This window comes from Typopeltis vanoorti, chromosome 17, assembly GCF_054136105.1.
Source record: "Typopeltis vanoorti isolate ZY-2024b chromosome 17, IOZ_Tvanoo_1.0, whole genome shotgun sequence".
Lineage (NCBI taxonomy): Eukaryota > Metazoa > Arthropoda > Arachnida > Uropygi > Thelyphonidae > Typopeltis > Typopeltis vanoorti.
Window position 1 is genome coordinate 80727547 of NC_143565.1, and position 22567 is coordinate 80750113.

General features: G+C 35.7%; 1 protein-coding gene across 2 annotated transcripts in view; it reads left to right on the forward strand.

Annotated features, from left to right (window-relative positions):
• LOC150097552 (uncharacterized) overlaps positions 1–22567 on the forward strand; it is a 468344-nt gene that overhangs the window by 155037 nt on the left and 290740 nt on the right. For both annotated transcript variants that reach the window (XM_090407136.1, XM_090407137.1), the window contains exon 9: positions 10167–10331. In XM_090407136.1, the coding sequence (XP_090263262.1) occupies positions 10167–10331 (165 nt within the window). The remainder of the gene's footprint in view (positions 1–10166; positions 10332–22567) is intronic.

The window sequence follows — 22567 nt, forward strand, 5'->3', positions numbered from 1 at the left end:
GTAGAGCTCTCATAGTACCCATATATAAAAAGTGAAATAAAACTGAATCTGAGAATTACAGAGGTATTTCCCTACTGAGTGTTCCTGGCAAGATCTATGCAAGTATATTTGAGAAACGGTTGAGAAGAATTGTGGAAGAAAAGCTTTGTGAAGAACAAGCTGGATTTAGGTGAAATAGAGTCTGTCAGGATCAGATCTTCACTTTACGACAAATAGTGGAGAAAGCATGTGAATATAACAAAGATCTGTATTTAAGTTTTGTCGATTTGGAAAAGGCACATGACAAGGTGCCAAGAGAGAAGCTATTCAATACGCTACAGTTATATGGGTATCAATGGGGCATTATATCAAGCAATACTGAATCTTTATTTGAGTTGTAGGTCAGCAATTAGAATTGAAGGAAGTACAGGAAGATGGTTTAATGTTAAATCTGGTGTGAGACATGGATGTACATTATCCCCTCTGTTATTCATTATCTATATGGATCACATTATGAAGGAAAGTGGTATTAAACATGATATCAAAATTGGAGATGTTAATGTTATCTCTTTGCTTTATGCGGATGATAAGTTTATATGGTTCTCTTAAGAACTGCAAAATGAAAGTAATACGGTACATTGTATTACTTTAATTTTACAATTTTAATAGAACCTTAAAACTTTGAACTAAATTTGTTTTAGTTTTGACAAGTACTCAAAAGGTGTCACACCTTAATGTGCCTTGCATTATGAGATACTAAGCCAGCTGATGTGAATTCGTTATCCCCTATATACCAATAGCACAGTTGTGAAGTTACTTCACGTGCAAACTTTGTTTGCTTACGCTTGGATGAAAGGATGAATCCAAGAATATAATTTCCTGGCATCTTTAATTTATAGTATAACCAAGTGAAAAAACTTTCAACATCTATCTCTAATCCAGAGTATTTTAGTAATAAGGTATGACACCTTTTGTCTACTTGTATATGGAAATTTGACTTCTGCATTAATTCTACTTTGGTATCGCTTCTGGGTCTGATTCTCACCGATTAGATCTCAGTTTTTCGCAAGATAAGTTCTTTGGTTTTCTTTCTTTTGCTTTTCACTTTAATTTATTTTACTGGTGCTAGTGGTTGTTTCTTTTAATAAATTTAGGATTGCTGGTAGTGCAGTTACTATCTGCATTACGGGATTACTTTTAGTGGTATCACGGCCACCATTTATAGTAGCTCAAACAATCATTTGCTAGTGGTGTGGAATTATTTCTGTATCATGGGATTATTTTATTCTCAGTCTTATGACTGAAAAGTTTTTTTTCTTCCAATTAAACGCAGAGGTAAGAGTCTTTTTCCCAGTTGAGATAACGGTACCAATTCCTCTATGGGTGCTAACTCTAGGAATTGAAATTCATTCCTAGATGTGAAGAAGCAAGAATGGTAACTAAGGTTTTAAAAGAGATAGTCAGCGCAAACAAGATTTATTCTTTCATCTCATACGGCTGAGTGAAATATTTAATTGTAGCTAAAGATGTAACAAGGGACAAACTATTACAGGGTTTTACTTTCGAAGGCAGCACAATTATTCCTGTAATGGTCGGGAGCCAGGTAAAAACAGTAAAAATCAAAAGATTTCTGATGGAATGTATAGAGAATAGTAATGAAATTCTTATACAGACATTTTTGAAATGGGGTAAGATTAGTAATATACAAAACGGTTTGTCCAGTGAAGAGCCAAATTATTTTTCTGGTGATGTCACCTTCACAATGGATATGAAGACGCTCCTATCAAATGTTGTCAACATTGGTACAACCCGAGTTATGATACACTATCCCGGAGTACAACGTCGTTGATACGTGCATTGCGGTTCATACGATCACTTAGGTGGTATCTGTCCCAAATCTAAATGTTTCAACTGCATGGAGATCTGACATATCCCTAATCAGTGCCTCAAACCCTGTCAGAAATGCGAAAGTTATGAACACGACGTTAACACCTGTCCTTTTTTGAACTTTCGTGGAAAGAATGGAAGCTCCTGTAGAGCCAATAAGAACACCATATATATATCAGAGAGGCATGATGAAGAGTTCCCGGATCTTCCAATTCAGTCTAGTAAAGACGGCTCTTTTAAGCAAAAGCTTAAAAAAGCTTTTAAAAAAACTACACTTGGTAAAATCACAAAAGTGCGTGATCAAATCAGTTAAAAATTAGCCCCAAAATTCCAGATCTGCAGGAGCAACTTTTCTAGTCAAATACTGATGGAACATCAGTTGAAATTACCAATAATGAACCTAAAATAACAACTGAACAGGTACACAATGAAATGCAAAAACATTCAACTACTCTACAAGGAGAAACTGGAGAAGAAAGAGAAAAGCAAGTAAGACAACTGAAAGAACTTAATATGCAGACAAGATCATCAAAAAGGAAAGACGAATTAATAAAAAAAAAATTGAAGATAAACAAAAAAAAATTAAAAAAGAACTGCAACTAAAAGAAAAAGAAGTAACAAAAAATGTAAAGATGGAGAAGGCTGTGGATCATCAAATGAAAACTGTTCAGGCTCAGAAAAATTTATGGATTATGAAGAGCCAACTCATGCTAATAAAGAGAAAGCAAGAGATACAATTAAAGAAAATATAAAGTATACTGATTCAAAGTTTTCTCAGTACAGTTATCTACATGAAAAGAAAACAACTAGCTTCCAAATCAAAAATGATAGCCATGAAATTGAAGTAATGGAAAGCAACTATAAAAAACTGGAAAACAGTTTACAAGAAGCAGGTTACACAATTGTTTCTTCACAGATTGAAGACCTCATCAGGTTCATCCAAAATTTAGAAATTAAGGACTTACCAGTGACACTTCAATAATCATAGCATCTCCTTTCTGCATTGCTTCATTAAATGTATTAGGATTCCATAGGCAAATTAAACAAGAAACTATATGCAAACTTATTTTACACCATAATATCAGGTTTTTGTTTCTCCAAGAAGCATACTTCTGCAGATATAAAGATATCCACATCTTTCTTATTGGAGCTTTGGAAGATTTAACATTTCTGGAGTAGAAGTTCTTATTCTTGTTCCCCCCCCCCTTCCTTGGGTGATTCTGTAATATCCAAAGGGATGCAGAAGGGAGAATCTTGACAAAAGGTTGGAAATACTGTGGATGTGTAATAAGGTTTATAAATGTTTATGCTCCATCCAATGGAACAGTTAGACAAAAATTCTTCCAGGAATTGAAGCCATATTTATATGGTGCCCGCTACATCATAGCAGTTGGAGACTGGAGTTGTATTGAAAACCCCACATTAGACAATAGAAGGACACTCCAGTAGTGGAAAAGTGGGATATGCATAGTTAAAAACATGTCTTGACAATGCTCAACTAGTAGACATATGGAGGATTCGCAATCCTAATCTCCAGGCATACACATACATGAATCAAGGCATTGGTACTCGTATTAATCGAATTTTATATCTCTTCTTCCCTTATAAATAGGATAAGTCAGATAAAACATCTTGACATCAACATGTCAGATCATGATCCAGTTATACTTAAGTTCCATTGCATGGAAAAAGTAGAAATCTCTTCTGGACCATGGAGACTTCCACCAAATTTTCTGTTGATCTTTTCAACTAAATTCCAGAGCCTCTGTTTGAATTGGAATAATGTTACCTGGAATTGGGATATGTGGTTAAAATTCAAACAAACAGTAAAGCAGAATATGATGGAATGGAACAGGCTTTCCTCAAAAGGAAAAAGTTGAAAGATCTGTATAAAGAGAGAAGCTGGTTTGTAACAAACCAACGCAATGGTATAGAATGTAGCAACATCATTAGAAACATTAACATAGAGATAGAACTGGAAAGGCAGAAACAAGTAGAAGAAAAAAATTTTAAAATAAGAATACAACAGCACTTAGCAGATAGCCCTTCAGCTACATTCTTCAATAGACAATTTACAAAATTTCACAAAGAAAGGACTATCACTCAAATTTGTGTTCATGGAGAAGACATGTCCACCACTAAAGACATCCTTGACTCCTTTCAAAAACACTATAAAAATCTGTTAGAAGACAATAGTACTGTTGGAAATTATAACTCTTCTAACATTATTGGCTTTCCTGTTCATATCCAAGATGGGCTTGACAGCCCCATTACAGCATCTGAAGTTACCACAGCCTATAAAGAATGCCAGACAAGAAAATTTCCAGGACCTGATAGTCTAGGAATAGAACTTTATCGTAAGGCCTGGGATTTTATTCTTCCCATTCTAGTTACACTATTTAATTCCTTTCTCTCATCAGGACACATACCAAGTGAATTTGTAGCAAGCCATACTGTCCTCATTCCTAAACCTAATAGAGATCACACCTTAATCAGCAGCTGGAGACCTATTTCTCTATCTAATACTGACTACCAAATATTTTTCTGCATTATCAATAACAGGCTCAAAGTGGGAATGAAATATATAAATAAAAGCATACAAGTGTATTGGAGTACCAGGTTGAGCAGTAGAATTTAATCTATTTCTGCTACGGGATTTAATCCGCTTAGTTAACCACGCTACTGGCCAAGACGTCTATAGACATCAAGGTTACCATGGATGCAAAGTGCATATTAAAATTGTAATACCATTGATATTACATTGAAATATACGATGGATACGAAGCATATGAGGATGCGTATTTGATCCACAATGGCCAACAGTAAGGTGGTTAATAGATCGATTGATAGAGAACAGAGCAATACATAGTATGTGTGTATTAAACGGTGTTTCGACATTATGTGGATAGAGGGCACTGAGATCGAACAAACGTTGAAATTTTTTATTAATTTGCATATCGCCCGATTTACTTATTTGCACAATTTGATGGTTAGCACTGCCATATAGCTAAAGAAAAATCAAAGTTGTTGACATACGAGTAATTCTGAGTGAATAATAGTGGATATGTTTGCATTGTGTGCTGTACTACAACAAAGTGTGGGAAAATTAAGGTTTTTTTTTTTTTAACAGAAAACAAGAAAAAATGCAATTTTTTAGTAAAGTGAACAAACACTTTATTTTCATGTTTTTTACACAAAAAATGCTACAAATTGGAGCACGTTGAGTGTATTTAAATAATTTTCCTTATATATAGCATCATTTAATGGAGCGATTGATAGAGAACAGGGCAATACACAGTATACGTGAATTATATGGTGTTTCAACATTATGCCATTAGAGGGTGCTGAGATCGCACAAATGTCGATATTTTTTATTAATTTGCATATATTCCAATTAACTTCTTATTTGCACAGTTTGATAGTTTGCACTGCTATATAGCTACAGAAAAATCAACGTAGCTATACAAACAATTCCGAGTGAATAATAGCCCTTTGTTTGCATTGTGAGCTATAATATAACAAGGTGTGGGAAAATCAAGCTTTTTTTGAACAGAAAACACAAAAAAATGCAATTTTTAGTAAAGTGCACAAACTCGTTATTTTCGTGTTTTTTACACAAAAATGCTACGAATTGGAGCACGTTGCGTGTATTTAAGTAATATTCCTTATATATAGCATAATTTAATGGAGCGATTGATAGAGAACAGAGCAATACATAGTATACGTGTATTAAACGGTGTTTGGACATTATGCCTATAGAGGACACTGAGATTGAACAAAAGTTGAAATTTTTTATTAATTTGCATATCACCCGATTAACTTCTTATTTGCACAATTTGGTAGTTAGCACTGCCATATAGCTACAGAAAAATCAATGTTGTCATACAAACAATTCAGAGTAAACAGCCCAATAAGTTTGCATTGTCAGCTGTACTTGTCAGTGAGAGCCAGAGGTGGTGATACTAAGGTGGAATTAATGCAGAAGTCGTATCACCATATACCAGTTGCCAAAAGGTGTCAACACCTTATTATTAAAATTCTCTGAATTAGAGATAGTTGATGGAAGTTTTTTCACTTGGCTGTGCCACCAATTATATATTTGGTTTAATCCTTTATCTACTTACCTTAGTATCCCATAATGCAAGGCACATATGCTTATGGGTATGTATAATGCTATGCATTATGGAAAGGGTCATTACCCCGACCAGTTTTGACCTTTATTGAGATCTCGTCAGTGGAAGCCGGACCCAGAGGTGGCAATACTAAGGTGAAAGTAATGCAGAAGTCATATCACCATATACCAGTTGCAAGTGATCAGAACTTATACCACCTTTATCGTGAGTTGCCCCAGTTCTAAAAATACTTCAGGCACAAACTTTGTTTTCTTACCCTTGGATAAAGGATTAAACCAAATATATAATTGGTAGCATAGCCAAGTGAAAAAACTTCCATCAACTATCTCTAATTCAGAGAATTTTAATAATAAGATGTTGACACCTTTTGACAGCTGGTGTATGGTGATATGACTTCTGCATTACTTCTACCTTAGTATCACCACCTCTGGGTCTGGCTCCCACTGATGTGCTTTTATGCAGGAGTGGTTGCTTTCCCTGGGATGTGAGAGGCTCTGCTTGGGGGTAGATTTTTTGCCTGTCTCTGAGTGTGTCCACTGCTGAGATTATGGCTCCGCTTCATTGTCGGGGTGAGCCTGCCATTGTGCAGAGCCACTGTTGAGGGTTCTTCTTGGTGATGGGGTGAGCCTGTCACTGAGTGGAATCACTGCTGAGTTGGACGGTCCTTTGGTCACTCATAGGGGAGTGGCCTGGGGGACCACCTAATTTTTAGAGAGGTCTTTACTTAAACAGCACCTCAATAAAGGTTGAAACCGGTCTGGGTAGTGACCCTTTCCATAATGTATAGCATTATACATACCCATAAGGATATGTGCCTTGCATTATGGGATACTAAGGCAAGTGATCAGAACTTAGTCCACCTTTACCACGAGTTGCCCCAGTCCTGAAAATACTTCAGGTGCAAATGTTGTTTGCTTACACTTGGATAAAGGATTAAACCAAATATATAATTGGTATGCTCAGGTCTTGTTGTCTGGATTTCTTGAAGATGAGGAAGTGGTGGAGAGGCTCCAGAGGCAAGTGACCAAGATGATGAGTTGCTTGTGGAATGTTCCCTATGAGGATAGATTGAGGATTTATGGGTTGCAAAAGTTGCTTGATAGGTGAAAAAGAGAGGGAGATGATAGAAATGTTTAAGTTACTTAAAGGATTTTATAGGATTGATGCAAAAGAAATGTTTCAGCACTTAGCTGGGGGGGGGGGGGAAGGACAAGAGATCATCCCTGGGAGTAGAGTAAGAGTGCCAGGATTAAATTTGCTTGGAGAGGGGATGAACGAATAGAACAGGTTGCCATAGTCAGTTGTGAATGCATTTGTCTGTTAATGGGGTGAAGAAGTGATATGAATAGATATTGTGTGGATAGTTTGGGTCTCTCAAGATGATAACTGAAGATAAGGGTATTGTGATTACCTGAGTAATTACTTTAAAAATTGTTAAGCGAGATAAGCAGTGACAGAACAGTGATAGAAAACAACATCCATAGAAATATAATGTAATAAGAAATACATACTAACTCTTCAGATACTAAACATCAAGAATCTGAAGCACAGACAACTGAAATTGATAATACAGGGTGTTTCAAAAAGAATGACCCGATTTCAAATAATTATATTTAATAATGAAAATGTGGTACAGTCACAAAATAAATTACCAAGTATGAAGTAAGACCTAAAGTTTCACTCGCTAGTGGCTATTTGGGCGCTAGTAGTGGCATCTAGCAGTCGTCATATCAAACTCTGGGCCGAGGCCGTTCATATGGTACAAGTCGCATTCATTTGTGGTTCTTGGTTGCAGAGATATACAATTTTCAAATCTGGACAGTCTTTTTAAAACACCCTGTATTTGACTAGAAGTGCTTAAATATGGAGATATGAAATTTTACAGCAACTACACTGCATAATTGAAAAGTGAAATAAATATGAGTAGATCATTTATTTATAAGAGAAAGAAGGTGGGTCAGAGAACAGAGTCCTGAATAAATGTTAGCTAGAGAGATCAATGTCTCTCTCTCAGACTAACATAGAGACATCCACCATGACAAGCAGTAAATGACCAGAGAAAACTTGCTACTCACCTAGAGGATAGCAGGTATATATCAAAGGATGACAATTTACTGAGTAAGGTATCAATGGCTTTGACATTTCTAGATCAAAAGTTATAGAAATGTTAAGAGAGAGATCACATTTCTCCAAAACTTTCATGGCATGTGTCCATTGTTGAATGATGTATGCTAAGAGGTCAGCTGTGGATCTAAATTGGCAGAATCCATACTGATGCTCGTTGATTAATTGTTAGGCTTCTAGGTGGAGAAATTGACTGGTGGTGGTTTTCTTCATTACTTTGGAGAGGATAAGGTGATGGCAGTTGGTTGGTAGTTTGATCCAGACTTTTTTTAAAAGAACAGGTTTGATATAGGCTTGCTTTTACTCATTGGGATAAGCACCAACTGAGATTGTAGAGATAATATAGAACAAATATTAGGTCTGGAGCATAAGTTTGAGTACAGTTGGAGAGAGATGCCATCAGGACTTTGAAGACTTTTTAATGTCTGGGGTATTTAGTTTTCTTCTCTCTTTTTGCCAAAAAACTACAGGATGCATATAGTGCTCAGTCTCCGGTATGAAAAAAGCCAATTTGCAGGAATTGGAGGTCAACTTTATCTTTAAGTGGTATAACAGTGATGCTGTACAGATGAGAGATGTGGAAGCACAGATGAACAGAAAGGTTCTTCTGATAGCCTTTGCAAGGGACCATAATATGTGCTGTCCATTTCGACAGTAGGCAAATTTTCTGCTGTTCTTCTTCATGAAGTTGGATTTGGATTTGCTGATTGTATTTTTGCATTTATTGTTGGCTTCAGCTTAGGCTGAATATTAAGCTGGAGTTCTTGTATCAGACCATTGTAGACTGAATTTTTTCTTCAACTGCTTTAACACACCCTTTGTTGAGCCAAGGCTTGGAAAGTAGACAAGAATATTCAGAGAATGGGAAATGAAGGCCGTCATACTGGTCAGAGGATGATTTCGATAACTAGCTTGGAGATGGCATAAATTCTGGAGGTCATCTCATTTGGTACCTTGTAATGCCAAAAGACATGAGTTTGGTAATAGTTGGAGGAAGGACATTCTGTGTGAGAAGAAACTTGCATAAGATTGTGCTCTGTTACTCTGTTACACATCTAGTTTGGTGAGTGGTGTTGAGGAAGCCAGCCAGAGTTGTTGACATTGTCACCTAACTATTTGGAAAGCTGAAATGCTGAGGGTCAAGCTTTCTTGGGTACAAAGGTGAAGAGATCAAAGCAGTTTTTGGAATTTGAAGAGCAGATGAATGGTACTGAATGGGACAAGGAAACCTTAAGTCAGAGGAGTTCAAAAGCATGGGATTCTAAATTAGACATTCTCTGGCAAGAAATGTCAGATCTTACAAACAAACATGGTTGCCACCCTTGTAACAAGAGGAGTTATGATAAAGTGTAATTTGGGCATTGGATGTGGACTGATGTTTCAGTAAGGAAATACCGTGAGTAGACATATTACTTAAAAATTATAATAACGGAATTAACTCATATAAAATATTATTTATTAGTAGAATTTTCGCCTGAGTGTCATGGGCATCTTAGTACATATAGAAAGACTAATTAAACAATAACTGACAATTCCAAAATGCACCACCAAGTAGCTCATGTAAGATAACTAAAAAAGGTCATTAAGTTTCCTAACTTATTTAAAAAAAAAAAACATATATATATATATGTGTGTGTGTGTTGTTGTTTTTTTAAATAAGTACACACACACACACACACACACACACACACATCTAAAAAGTTCAGAAAAGTTAGCTGATTCAAAAAGTACTATCTCCCACAAAGAGGATAGATGTAGACCATTGAATCTGTTTAAGTTGGGAGAGTGAAGTAAAGTTTCACATGTTTCTTTATAAAGCTGTTCTATGAGGAACCATTTTAGTTTGAATAACAATTTTCAAGATTACACACACACATTATGTGCTCATGCGATATAATTAACATAATTTTCTGAATGGGCATATTATAATTAAAACAAACGTATATTCTTGTATTATCTAGAATAGTCAATATCTTTAATGGAATTCTTTTAAAAAATGCTAAATATATTACTTTTTTTTTTTTCTTCTCTCGTCCATTCAAGGCAAGAATAAATGATACAACCTCATTTACCTCAACAGAAGAAAACAGAGCTTTAAAGAAAACATTAAGAATACTCAAACATTTAAGTTGTCTTAATACAGACTGTACAAAAACCTTTAGTTCACTGGCTGGCTATTTGTACCATAAGAAATTATGTGGAAAAGAGGTAAGATATATATATATATATGATCCAGTAAATAATTAATACAGATATAAAGAATATCATCACATTCCTGATAGGTATATTCTGTGGGTACAGGATACTATGATAGTACTACATGATCAAGTTTGCATTATTACTGGCTTAATAATCTGTTATAAATATTTATATATTATTTAACCAATTCAGTTACATCTAACATTCTGGCCTTCTAAGGCACTTAACTTAAACATGGACTATATTATTCCACCTGAATCTTGGTTGTCTTCTCCTCTGAGTCTTTCCATACTATCCTGGTTGATATCAACTATTCCACCAGGCTTTCTTCTCTCACTCTGTTTAAGTGACCATACCATATCATCTGAGATTAGTCCTGTTCACACATTCCTGAATACTAACAAGTCTTAGTCCTTTGTAATATCTTCATTTAATATGATTCCGTTGATGTCATACAGTTTTTCTTATAACTGTCATATCTGTGGTCTCTTATCTTTGATCAACAGTTTTATTTCTAACCCAGTTCTCAGATTCATAAGTTAAAATTGATTTGTATGCTGTCTTGTGTGCTGCTAGTATGGTGTTTTGGCTAATAAATCTCTTTTCCATATAAATTTATTCAGGTGACTCCTCACCATTTTAGCTTTGTTTATTCTGTTATTTATTGCTAAATTTAATTTACTGTCACTAAAATTATAGCTAAATACTTGAAGTATTTTACTTGTTCTTTAGGTTCTCTTTTTATTTGTCTTGTCTTTTTACTGATGATTTTCATACCAGACAGCAATGGATAAATTCTGTTTGGTATTAAAAAGGATATCTAAATAAGGTATCTTCTTATGAACTATAGTAAATTCATGTCCTTTGGATAGAATAAGAATATTCAATTTAGATTTATGAAGATGGGTACTGTATTTATTTAGCAGTATATTATTTGCATAAAGTAAGGAACTGAGTTGAATATTTCTAATTTTGATATCAGGTTTAATGCCACTTTCTTTCATAATGTGATCCAAATGGATGGCAAGTAACAATAATAGCATGCATCCTTGTTTTATTCCTGATTTTGCATCGATCATCTTCCTGTATATTTCTTTCAGTTCTTCCAGCTAATTACAACTTAAGCATGGACTATTTTGTCCGTATAATGTTCCATTTACGCTATTTAATTGTAGAGCTTTGAATAACTTTCCTCTTGGCACTTTATCATAATATAAAATCATTATTATTATTTTTACCTCACACCTTCAAGGAGTCCAAAGACTCATCAAGGGAGTGCACCGACTCTAGAACTCTTAATTCTCCATCTCACCACTCTGTCTCACTCAATCCACCAACTACAGTGAACCACATCATTCACACTAACACCATCTACTGCCCACCACCACCACTAGTATTTTCACAGACAATCACAAACATCCATGCCCATGGTGGGATTCGAACCTGCAGCCTTTTGGCTGGAGAGTGGATACGCTAACCACTCGGCCAACCAGGCTAGATATTATCATATAATAATAATGACATTTAAAATGGAAGTCACTTAGCATGATTAAACAAGAAAAAGAAGGAATAATATTTATTCAAAACTATATATTTCAACCTAAACATTACAGTTCATCATCAGTGGCATCAGGCAGTTGAATACAAAGTAGAACTTGAATAAATTAAAGTAAAACAGTGAGAGCTGTGCAATGTTATACATAGAACAATGCAAAGGAAAGACTGAGGAAACATTGTACTATTAATTTCATAAAAAATAGAAAAAAAATTAATGATGCCTGATAGAATAAGAGTCTCCCATGCACTCGATAGTGAGAGGTAGCCATTCCGATTCAAGTTTGAATGATGGAGTAAGGTTTTGGTGTCCTCACTGGAGAGTGTGGATGAATTCTGTTCAGTATTAAAGAGGAAATCTAAGTAGGTATCTTCTCAGGAACTATAGCAAATTCATGTCCTTAGGATAGAATAAGAATTTCACTTTCAGTTAAAGAGTATACTGAGATGTTTACTACCCAGTTGTCTGGAACAGTAGGATATGGGCATGACTTAGTGACAGAAACATTGAATTTGTGATGTAATATCTAAATACAAGTCTATCACTCATCCGTAATCAACTACAAGCTATGAAGCAAATCCGATATCTGGGATAATATTACATCAATTGTAGATCCTTAATTATCCTGTGTACTTTTTAAGGTCACCAAGCACTCTCTTTGCCAGTCATTTAACAAACACAAGCAATGTTTAGATCTCAGATACAATGTTCTTGAATTTTCGATCTAAGTGATTTATAATCACTTATCAATAATTGAGTCATAAACATCTGAGAACACTTTTTAACTGAAAGGAAATTCTTATTATATCCAAGGACATGAATTTGCTATAGTTTCTAAGAAGATACCTTACTTAAATTTCCTTCAAAAAAATACCCAGAGTATTTAAGTAATAAGACGTGACACCTTTTTACTACTTGTATGTTTCCACATATGACTTCTGCATTACTTCAAATTGGTATCACTTCTGGATCTGCCTCCAACTGATGAGACCTCAATAAACTTCAAAATCAGTCTGGGTAGTGGTCCTTCCCATAATGCACAGCATTACACATGTCTGTATGGGTAAGTGTGTTGCATTATGGGATACTAAGGCAATTAATGTGAAGTCATTAGCCTCTAAATACAAATAGTCCAGTCGTAAAGTTACTTCACATGCAAATTTTGTTTGCTTACATTTGGATAAAGGATTTAAACCAATATTATAATTTCTTCGCATCTTTAATTTATAGTATAACAAAACTCTCAGTGATTTATAACAACTTTTTTTTCTGAAGTTATTAATTTATATTTTCTTTTTTTTTTCTGCATAATTTTAATTATGAAGAAGAAAGCCTTTTCTTCAGTGATTAGGTTCTTAAATGCCATCATCATTTTCAAATTCCTGATATGTAGCCTCAAGGAGTGTGCAGGATAATTATAATAGTAAAATATAAAAAAAGTTACACCATTACTATCTTCTGATCAACAATATTTCCCCAAATAATCTGTTATCTATCAGGTCTCCAACATTATCAGATCTTATATTTCTGTCTTTAGTGTGCCTAAGGGTCAAAGCTGTATAACTGAGAGGAGACTTCCATATAGTCTTTAAAGGAAAGCGAAGAACCAACCAAAGCTTTTGACCTAATGTCCAATCCTCCCCTTCTCGTGGTGTACCCTGTTATCTACCTGGATACTGACTGAATGAGAACGGGCAGGCAATTTGGTATTTAGTTGACCAAATTGTATTCTTATTGGTTAAACCACAAATAAAATGATGGTACAACATGACAGAATTTCATTCCAGCTGGGGCATCGCCCGGTTAAACAAAGCCCTCATTGTTTTCACAAGAGAACCAGGGTGAACAGCAAAAAATCAGCTACTGGAACAAATCCTGAAACACACCCCAACTCAACATCACCAGAGTTCAAGATCAGTACTGTCAACACAAGAAGCCTAAATGGCAAAGAAATGGAGCTAGCTGAGGAATTAGATAAGTACCAGATCAACATAATAAGGGTGACTGAAACAAAAAAGACAAAATCTGGTGAGATCCTTCTGAGCAATAAATACAAAATGTTATACCCTCAAGGGATGTACAGGATATGATAGTACTACATGAAAAATTTACATCATTACTAACTTCCAATCTACAATTTTCCTCCAAATCAGTCTGTTACTTGTCAAGACTCCACATTATCAGATCTTATATTTATATCATCTAAGGTGCTTTGTACCGTATCAATCCACCTATATCTTGGTCTTCCTCTGGGTCATTTTCCTGCCAACCTGGCAAAGATCACTTGTTTGCTAAACTTTCCTCTCCCATTCTGTTTAAGTGACCATACCACCTGAGATTAACTCTGCTAATGCATTCCTGGATGCTGACAATGTCAAGTTCTTTCCTAATATCCTCATTTTTAATATGATATTGCCATTGATGCCATCTGTTCATGCCTTTAATCTTCCTCAGGAACTCTCATATCTGCAGTCTCTAGTTTTTGGTCTAGTGTTTTACTTCTGACCCAGCTCTCAGATCCATAAGTTAAAACTGGTTTGAACACTGTCTTGTATACAGCTAATTTAGTATTCCAACTAATTTCTCTCTTATTCCATATGAAATCATTCTACCATACCAGCTTTGTTAATTCTGTTGTCTATTTCCCTATTTAATTTACCATCTTCACTAAAAATCGTGCCAAAGTATCTGAAATGTTTTACTTGTTCTATAGGTTTTCCATTCACGATGCAGTTGATATTTTCAATGTTTCTGCCCATTTTCGTTGTCTTTTTCTTGTTATTGCTGACCTTCATACCATATCTATTACAACAATTTAATCAGAGAATCTTGTAGACTTGTAGTGGATTTATTTTGAATATAACATCATCCGCGTAAAACAAAGAGCTGACATTAACATCTCCAATTTTGATACCATGTTTAATACCACTTTCCTTCATAATGTGATCCATATAGATAATGAATAACAGAGGGGATAATGTACATCCATGTCTGACACCAGATTCAACACTAAACCAACTTCCTGTTCTTCCTTCAATTCTAACTGCTGACTTACAACTCAAATAAAGACTAAATAGTGCTTGATATAATGCCCCATTGACACCATATAACTGTAGTGTATTGAATAGCTTTTTTCTTGGTACCTTGTCATATGCATTTTCCAGATTTACAAAACTTAAATACAGATCTTTGTTATATTTCCATGATTTCTCAGCTATTTGTCGTAAAGTGAAGATCTGATCCTGACAGCCTCTATTTGGCCTGAATCTAGCTTGTTCTTCGCCCAGCTTTACTTCCACAATTCTTCTCAATCGTTTCTCAAGTACACTTGCATAGATTTTGCCAGGAACACTCAGTAGTGAAATACCTCTGTAATTCTCACATTCAGTTTTATTTCCCTTTTTTATATATGGGTACTATTAGAGCTCTACTCCAATCATCAGGAAATTTGTCCCTCTGTTCAGGCCTACTGAACTATGCAGTGGAGCCACTGTAGGACTTTTATACCTCCATTCTTCAGCATTTCTGGTTAGATATCATCTATTCCTGCTGCATTCCATATTTCAAGCCTTTGATGGCTTTTTCTACTTCAAGTATGGATATGTATTCCTGCCTGCATGCCTGGTCAGTGTTTTTTTACCACTGTGCTGTCATCACTGCTTGTTTCATTTTGCAGTTTTTCAAAGTAATTACTCCATACTCCAAGGATAACTTTTTCTCCAGTTTTCATGTCACCTTTATCATCCTCTAACTCCTTTTAAAGCACTGTTTCCTCCACTCCTAAGCTTCTTCAACAACCTCCAGAATATTTTGCCACCTTCTTGATATTTATTTTCTATGTTCTTACCAGTCTTCCCAAGACTTTTGTTTAGCTACTTTTACACAGTGTTTAGCTTTCTTACATTTGTTATTTATTCTCTAAGAGCACAAGCTGACTTATTTGCCAGGAACTTTTGATATTCTTTCTTCTTTTCCTTCACCACCTCTTTAACTTCCTATTCATGGAGTTCTGATTTTTCTATCCTCGCAGACATCCTCACCACATGCCTCTCTGGCTGAATTGATCATGGTTTTCTTCGAGGCTTGTAACTGAATCTCCAAGGTTTGGTTCCTGTTCTCAAACTCTTTCATTTTTTCTTGAATAATCTTTGTGTATTTTAGTCTACTGTTCATATCTGAGAGCTGCTCAACTTTTATTCGCTTTAAAACTTTATTACACGTTTTTATTTTTAAAATGAAATTTAATTTTATCCTGCTCAAGACTAAATAGTGATCACTTCCAATTTCAAATTCTCTGTACACTCTGGTGTCCTTCACCAGGGAGAAAACATCATTATCGACAATAACATAGTCAATGAGATTTTGCTTATTCCTTGCCTCTTCTCTCCATGTGAATTTGTGCACATTTTTATGTTGGAACATGGTGTTAGTAATAACCAGTCCATGTCCTGAGCAGAAATCAAACAGATATTTGCCATTATTATTAGCTTTGCTCTTTTCTCCAAATTTTCCCAAAATATTTTTGTATGTCTCACAATCATTTCCTATTCTGCTATTTAGATCCCCAATGAGAGCCAATTTTTCCTTTTTCATTGTGTCAGTTGCTTTCTCTAAAGCCTTAATAAATTCCTTCACTTCTGTCTTAGTAGAACGTTCTGTTGGACCATAGGCACAAATAAGTCTCATTGTCCAGTTCCCGATTCTCATAAAATTGCACACATCACTCTTCTTGAGATAGCTGCCATTCAAAAAGATTAGACTCGTATTTAGTGTTGAATACTATGGCTATGTCTTCTTTTCCTTGATTGGTATTGCCTGAATATAATATTTTGTATTTATTGCTCAGAAAGATCTTGCTAGTATTTGTCTTTATTTCTTTCAGTCACCCCTGTTATGTCAATCTGGTACTTATCTAATTCCTCAGCTAGCTCTAGCTCCATTTCTTTGCTATTCAGGCTTCTTATGTTGATAGTATCAATCTTTAACTCTGGGGATGTTGAGTTGGGATTTGTTTTCAGATTTGTTCCAGTAGCTGACTTTTCGCTGTTTGCCATAGTTCCCTGGCGGAAACAACGGGGGCATTGTTTAACCGGGCGACACCCCAGCCGGCATGAAATTTTGTCGTGTTTTACCATCATTTTTTATTTTGATTTAACCAATAAGAATACAATTTGGTCAGCTAAATCCCAAATTGCCAGCCCATCCTCGTTTGTTCAGTATCAAAGTAGATACCCAACAGGGTGCACCACGAGAAGGTGAGGATTGGACATTAGGTCAGAAGCCCTGGTCGGTTCTCTGCATTCCTTTAAAGGCTATGTGGAGATCTCCTCTCAATTATACAGCTTTTACCCTTAAACACCCCCTAGTTATAGTATTCAATATTAAATATGAGGCTAACCTTCTTGAATGGTAGGCAGGCTCAAGTAGAATGATGTGGGTAAATATCAGAATGGAGAACTGTACAATGAGACCTATTTGTGCCTATGGTCCCACGGAAGGTTCTACTAAGGTTGAAGTGGGGGAATTTTTAGAGAAAGCAACTGACACAGTGAAAAAGGAAAAGTTTGGTCCTTGTTGAGAATATAAATACCAGATTAGGAAATTAATGCAAATACCTGTTAGATTTCTGCTCAGGATATGGACAGGTTATTACTAACAAAATGTTCCAACATAAAAATGTGCATAAATTCACATGGAGAAAAGAGGCAAGGAATAAGAAAAGGCTCATGGATTATGATTTTGTCAATAGTGATGCTTTTTCTGTTACAGGACACTAGGGTGTACAGAGGATTTGAAATTGGAAGTGATCACCATTTAGTTTTGAGCAGGATAAAATTGAATTTCATATTAAAAAGGAGAGCATGTAAGAAAGTTTTAAAGTGAATAAAAGTTGAGCAGCTGTCAGGTGTGAACTGTAGACTAAAATACACAAATGTTATTCAAATAAAAGTGAAAGAGTTTGAGAACAGGAACAAAACCTTGGAGATTCGGTGACAAATCCTGGAGAAAACTTTGATTCAGCCAGAGAGGCATGTAGTGAGGTTGTCAGCAAGGATAGATTATTATTATTATTATTATTATTATTGCACTCAACTCCAAGGAGTCCTTAGACTCATTGTTGGAGGTCCTAAACATCACGTCCAGAACAACTATTCAGCATCCACACAGTATCTGTCATAACTTTGCCTTGAACTCATTCACAGTCATGGCAGCTTATTCCACTAATTCACCACTCTCCAAGCAAAAAACCTAGTTCTAACACCCTTGCTAACCACACTCTTGCCCAGTTTTCATGGATGGTCCCTATTTCTCCTACCACCAGACCTGTTCTGAAAAATTTCCTCTGAATTAATCTTGTAAAAACCCTTCAGTAATTTGAATGTCTCAATCATATCACCCCCCCCCCTCTTCTGCCTATCAGCCAGTTTCTGCAACCCACAAATCTTGAACCTGTTCTCATAAGGTTCATTCCATAGACCAGCTATTATTTTGGTCACTCACCTCTGGATCCTCTCTACCTCCTCCCCATCAAGAAGAAACCCTGGTGCCCAGATCTGGGCAGAGTAGTCTAGATTCCTCTTTATTGAGCCTTGATAAGACTCAATAAAGAGGAACAATAACGTGCTTGTCTCTGATCGTCAAAGTATTCTTCAGTAACCAAATGATCTGAATAGCTGATTTAGCCACTTTTGCAATGTACCCCCTAAAACTTCAACACCCTGTCCACCAACACTCCTAAATCCCTGGCCTCGTCATTCTCCTGGAGTACAGTTCCACCAATATAAACTGTTGCTATTCTTTTTACCCCAAAATGCATAACCTTACACTTTGCACATTAAACTGGCATCCATTCTCCTTAGCCCAGTCTTCCAATCTATCCAAATCATCCAAAATTGACATGTGAATTCACTATTGCTCTACCCAACTTTGCATCATCAGCAAACAAATGAACAGTTCCTTTCAGATCCTTCCCTTTATCATTAATGAACAAATTAAATAGCAGTGGTTCAAGTACAGAACCCTGCGGCACACCACTGGTCACAGGCCTTCTTTTGGACTCTACTCCTGAATAAATTGCTCTTTGATATTTGTCCATCAACCATCCTCCTATCCATCTCACCAACCCTATATCCATCCCCATCTGCTGCAGTTTACTGATTAGAATTCCATGTGGTATCCTGTCAAAGGCCTTAGCAAGGTCCAGCAGTATCACTATAAACCCATTACCCTTATCCAGTTCAGCCATCACTGTGTTATAAAATGTGAGCAAGTTACTGAGGCATGAGCTACCCTTCACAAAACCATGCTGTCCCCCATACAGTATCCTATTTTCATCTATCCATTCCTGTATTTTTTTCTTGACTACTTTCTCCAAGACCTTCACAACGACTCCTGATATGCTGATCAGTCGGTAGTTTGCAACAGCAGTCTTGGAACCTCCTTTATGCTGTGGAACTATTTTCCCCTCTTTTCACCCCCCTCAGGACTAACCCAGACCCAAGACTCAAATTAAACAAAATGAACAAGGGCGCTGACAATTCTTTTGCCATTTCATGTAAGACCTGAGCTGGTATACCATCAAATCTCACAGATGTGTTCACATTAAGGTTTTGTAATATACTATTCACCTCCATTTCATTCACCACAATTCCCGTTCTTTCATTCCTGTAATATCACCACCTGGATGATATAATCTTACAGAGTGCTCACTTAGTTATTCCACTATTTCAACTGATTCAGTTACCTCCATACCATCGGCATTCCTTAAAATCATTCTGCCATATACATTTTTTCTTTTACTTGCAGCATATCGAAAAAAATTGTTTGGGATTCTATTTATCTTGCATTGCTAATTTCCTTTCATATTCTGCTTTTGCTTTTCTTACCATACTAGTTACCCTTCTGACCTGAGCTTTATACTTTTAGTGTGCTTGCAGTCACCTTTCTCCTTAAATTCCCTCCACAGTTATTTTTGTCTTTGCAGCTAAATCTTAATGATGTTATTTATCCATTGAACCCCTACTTGATTTATTATCCGGACTCTAGGTATGCAGTCAGCCATTACCTCCTGCAAACGCTCCTTAACTACTTCCCATGCACTATCAACATCAGATCATAACATAAAAATCATAACTCCATGGTGGACACAGGAAGTTAAAGAGAGTCAGTGAAGGAAAAGAAGAAAGCACATCAAAAGTTTCTGGTGAATAAGTCATTTTGTGCTCTTAGAGAATACAGAGATAAATGTGAGAAAGCTAGACACTGTGTAAAACGAGCTAACAAAAGTCATGGAAAGACTTTGGTAAGACCGTGGAAAATAAATACTAGGAAGGTTGCAAAATAGTTGGCAGACTGTTGAAAAATGCTTAGAAATGGATGAAAGAGTGCTGTAAAAGGAATTACAGATGAAAATTGGAGAAAAAGATATTCTTGATGTATGGAGTAATTATTTTGAAAAATTCCTAAATGAAACAAGCAGTGACAGTACAGTGGTAAAAATTACTCAACAAGCATGCAATCAGGAATACATATCCATACTTGAGGTAGAAAAAGACATCAAAACCCTGAAATGTGGAAAGGCAGCTGGAATAGATGATATTTGACTGGAATTTATCAAGTATGGAGGTATAAAAGTTTTACAGTGGCTACATTGCATAGTTATTATTAGTGGAATGGATAGATGGCATCAGTTACAGTATCACGTTAAAAATGAGAATATTAGGAAAGAACTTGGCATTATTAGCATTCAGAAATGTGTTAATAGAGCTAATCTCATGTGCTGTAAAAGGAATTACAGATGAAAACTGGAGAAAAAGATATCCTTGATGTATGGAGTAATTATTTTGAAAAATTCCTAAATGAAACAAGCAGTGACAGTACAGTGGTAAAAATTACTCAACAGGCATGCAATCAGGAATACATATCTATACTTGAAGTAGAAAAAGACATCAAAACCCTGAAATGTGGAAAGGCAGCTGAAGTAGATGATATTTGACTGGAAATTATCAAGTATGGAGGTATAAAAGTTTTACAGTGGCTACATTGCATAGTTATTATTAGTGGAATGGATAGATGGCATCAGTGGCAGTATCACATTAAAAATGAGAATATTAGGAAAAAACTTGGCATTATTAGCATTCAGAAATGTGTTAATAGAGCTAATCTCATGTGGTATGGTCACTTAAATAGAATGGGAGTGTAAAAATTAGCAAAACAATAAAAGACAAACAATGAAAATTGGTAGAATCATTAAAAACATCAACTGTATCCTGAATCATGAACCTATAGAACAAGTAAAACATTTCAGCTATTTAGGCACAATTCTTAGTGAATATAGCAAATTAAATATCGAAATAGACAACATAATTAGTAAAGCTGTATGATTAATTTGGTATGATAGAGGTTCGGTGTGTAGTGGTGGAAACAGTTGTATAGTAGGTGTCCTCCCGCAATGAGTCTTCGGACTCCTTGGAGGTATCATGAATAATAATAATAAAATAATGATGACTCATACCAAATTAGTAAATATCAAATATTAAATTTATCACGACAGTTATTCAATTTAGACAGGGAATCTTGCAGACGTGTGTTGGATTTATTCAGTAGTATAAAATCATCTCCATAAAGTAAAGAGCTAAGTTTAACATTGCCAATTTTGATATCAGATTTAATACCACTTTTCTTCATAATTTGATCTATATAGACAATGAATAACAGTGGAAATAATGTGTAGCCTTGTCTCATACCTGATCTCAACCTCATAATCCCTATTCTATGGGATTGGTTTAGATCTGGAGAGAGTGCTGACCACTTGATTCAGTTAATATCCTCGGTCTCCAGAAGTATCTCCACTGGACATAAGCCATAGAAGGTCATTAAATATATCACCCAATATGTGATGATCTGTCATCATATGCTAAAATAATGATGTACCTGTTCAGCAGAATTTTCTGTGAAAATATGTTTCCATATACCTGACAAAAAGCAATTATGATTGCCTTTTGCTAGAATGGGTTCAGATTTTTTTCAGCAGAAGACCATTTTGTGCATTTTTGCAGCTAGCATAGTCTTCATCCCAGTACAGAACTTTAACCACCATACCGGCTTGGATGTGTATATGTCCATAATTACTTGGATGTGAAGTGTCCATTGAGGTCAACATAACCCTTGTATATTATAAAAAAAAATGTTATGGATACAAAGTGTATGTTTTTGATATATTTGATCCACGTAGCTAGTTGAGTGGTTAATCCCAGTTGCATGAGAAGCCAAGTTCCTTGGGCTTATATTTGACAAGAAACTCAGTTTCCTCCCTCATATGTACCAGTTGTGAGATTGGCATAAGGCAATAAACATTCATTCTTTGCACCCCCATCTTCAACTTTTTGTGGGTGCTTGACAGATGTTCTTTTCTCCATTTGTATCATACACTGATTAGATCAGAACTTGATTAGGCTCAAGTCTCTGCTTCTGTCAGAGGCAAAGAGACCATACTGCAATGGTTGGACCCAGTCCACATCAAGCTATAAGAATTGAACTGGAGCTTTGCAAACTTCACTAATCCCTATTCTCTATGTGGAGTATTAAGGCAAATCTACCTCTCTTATTGCTTTCATGCCATCAACAGCTACTAACAATGCTAGATCATCCTATAGTCACCAATTAATTTTTGACCATGATTGGAGAATCT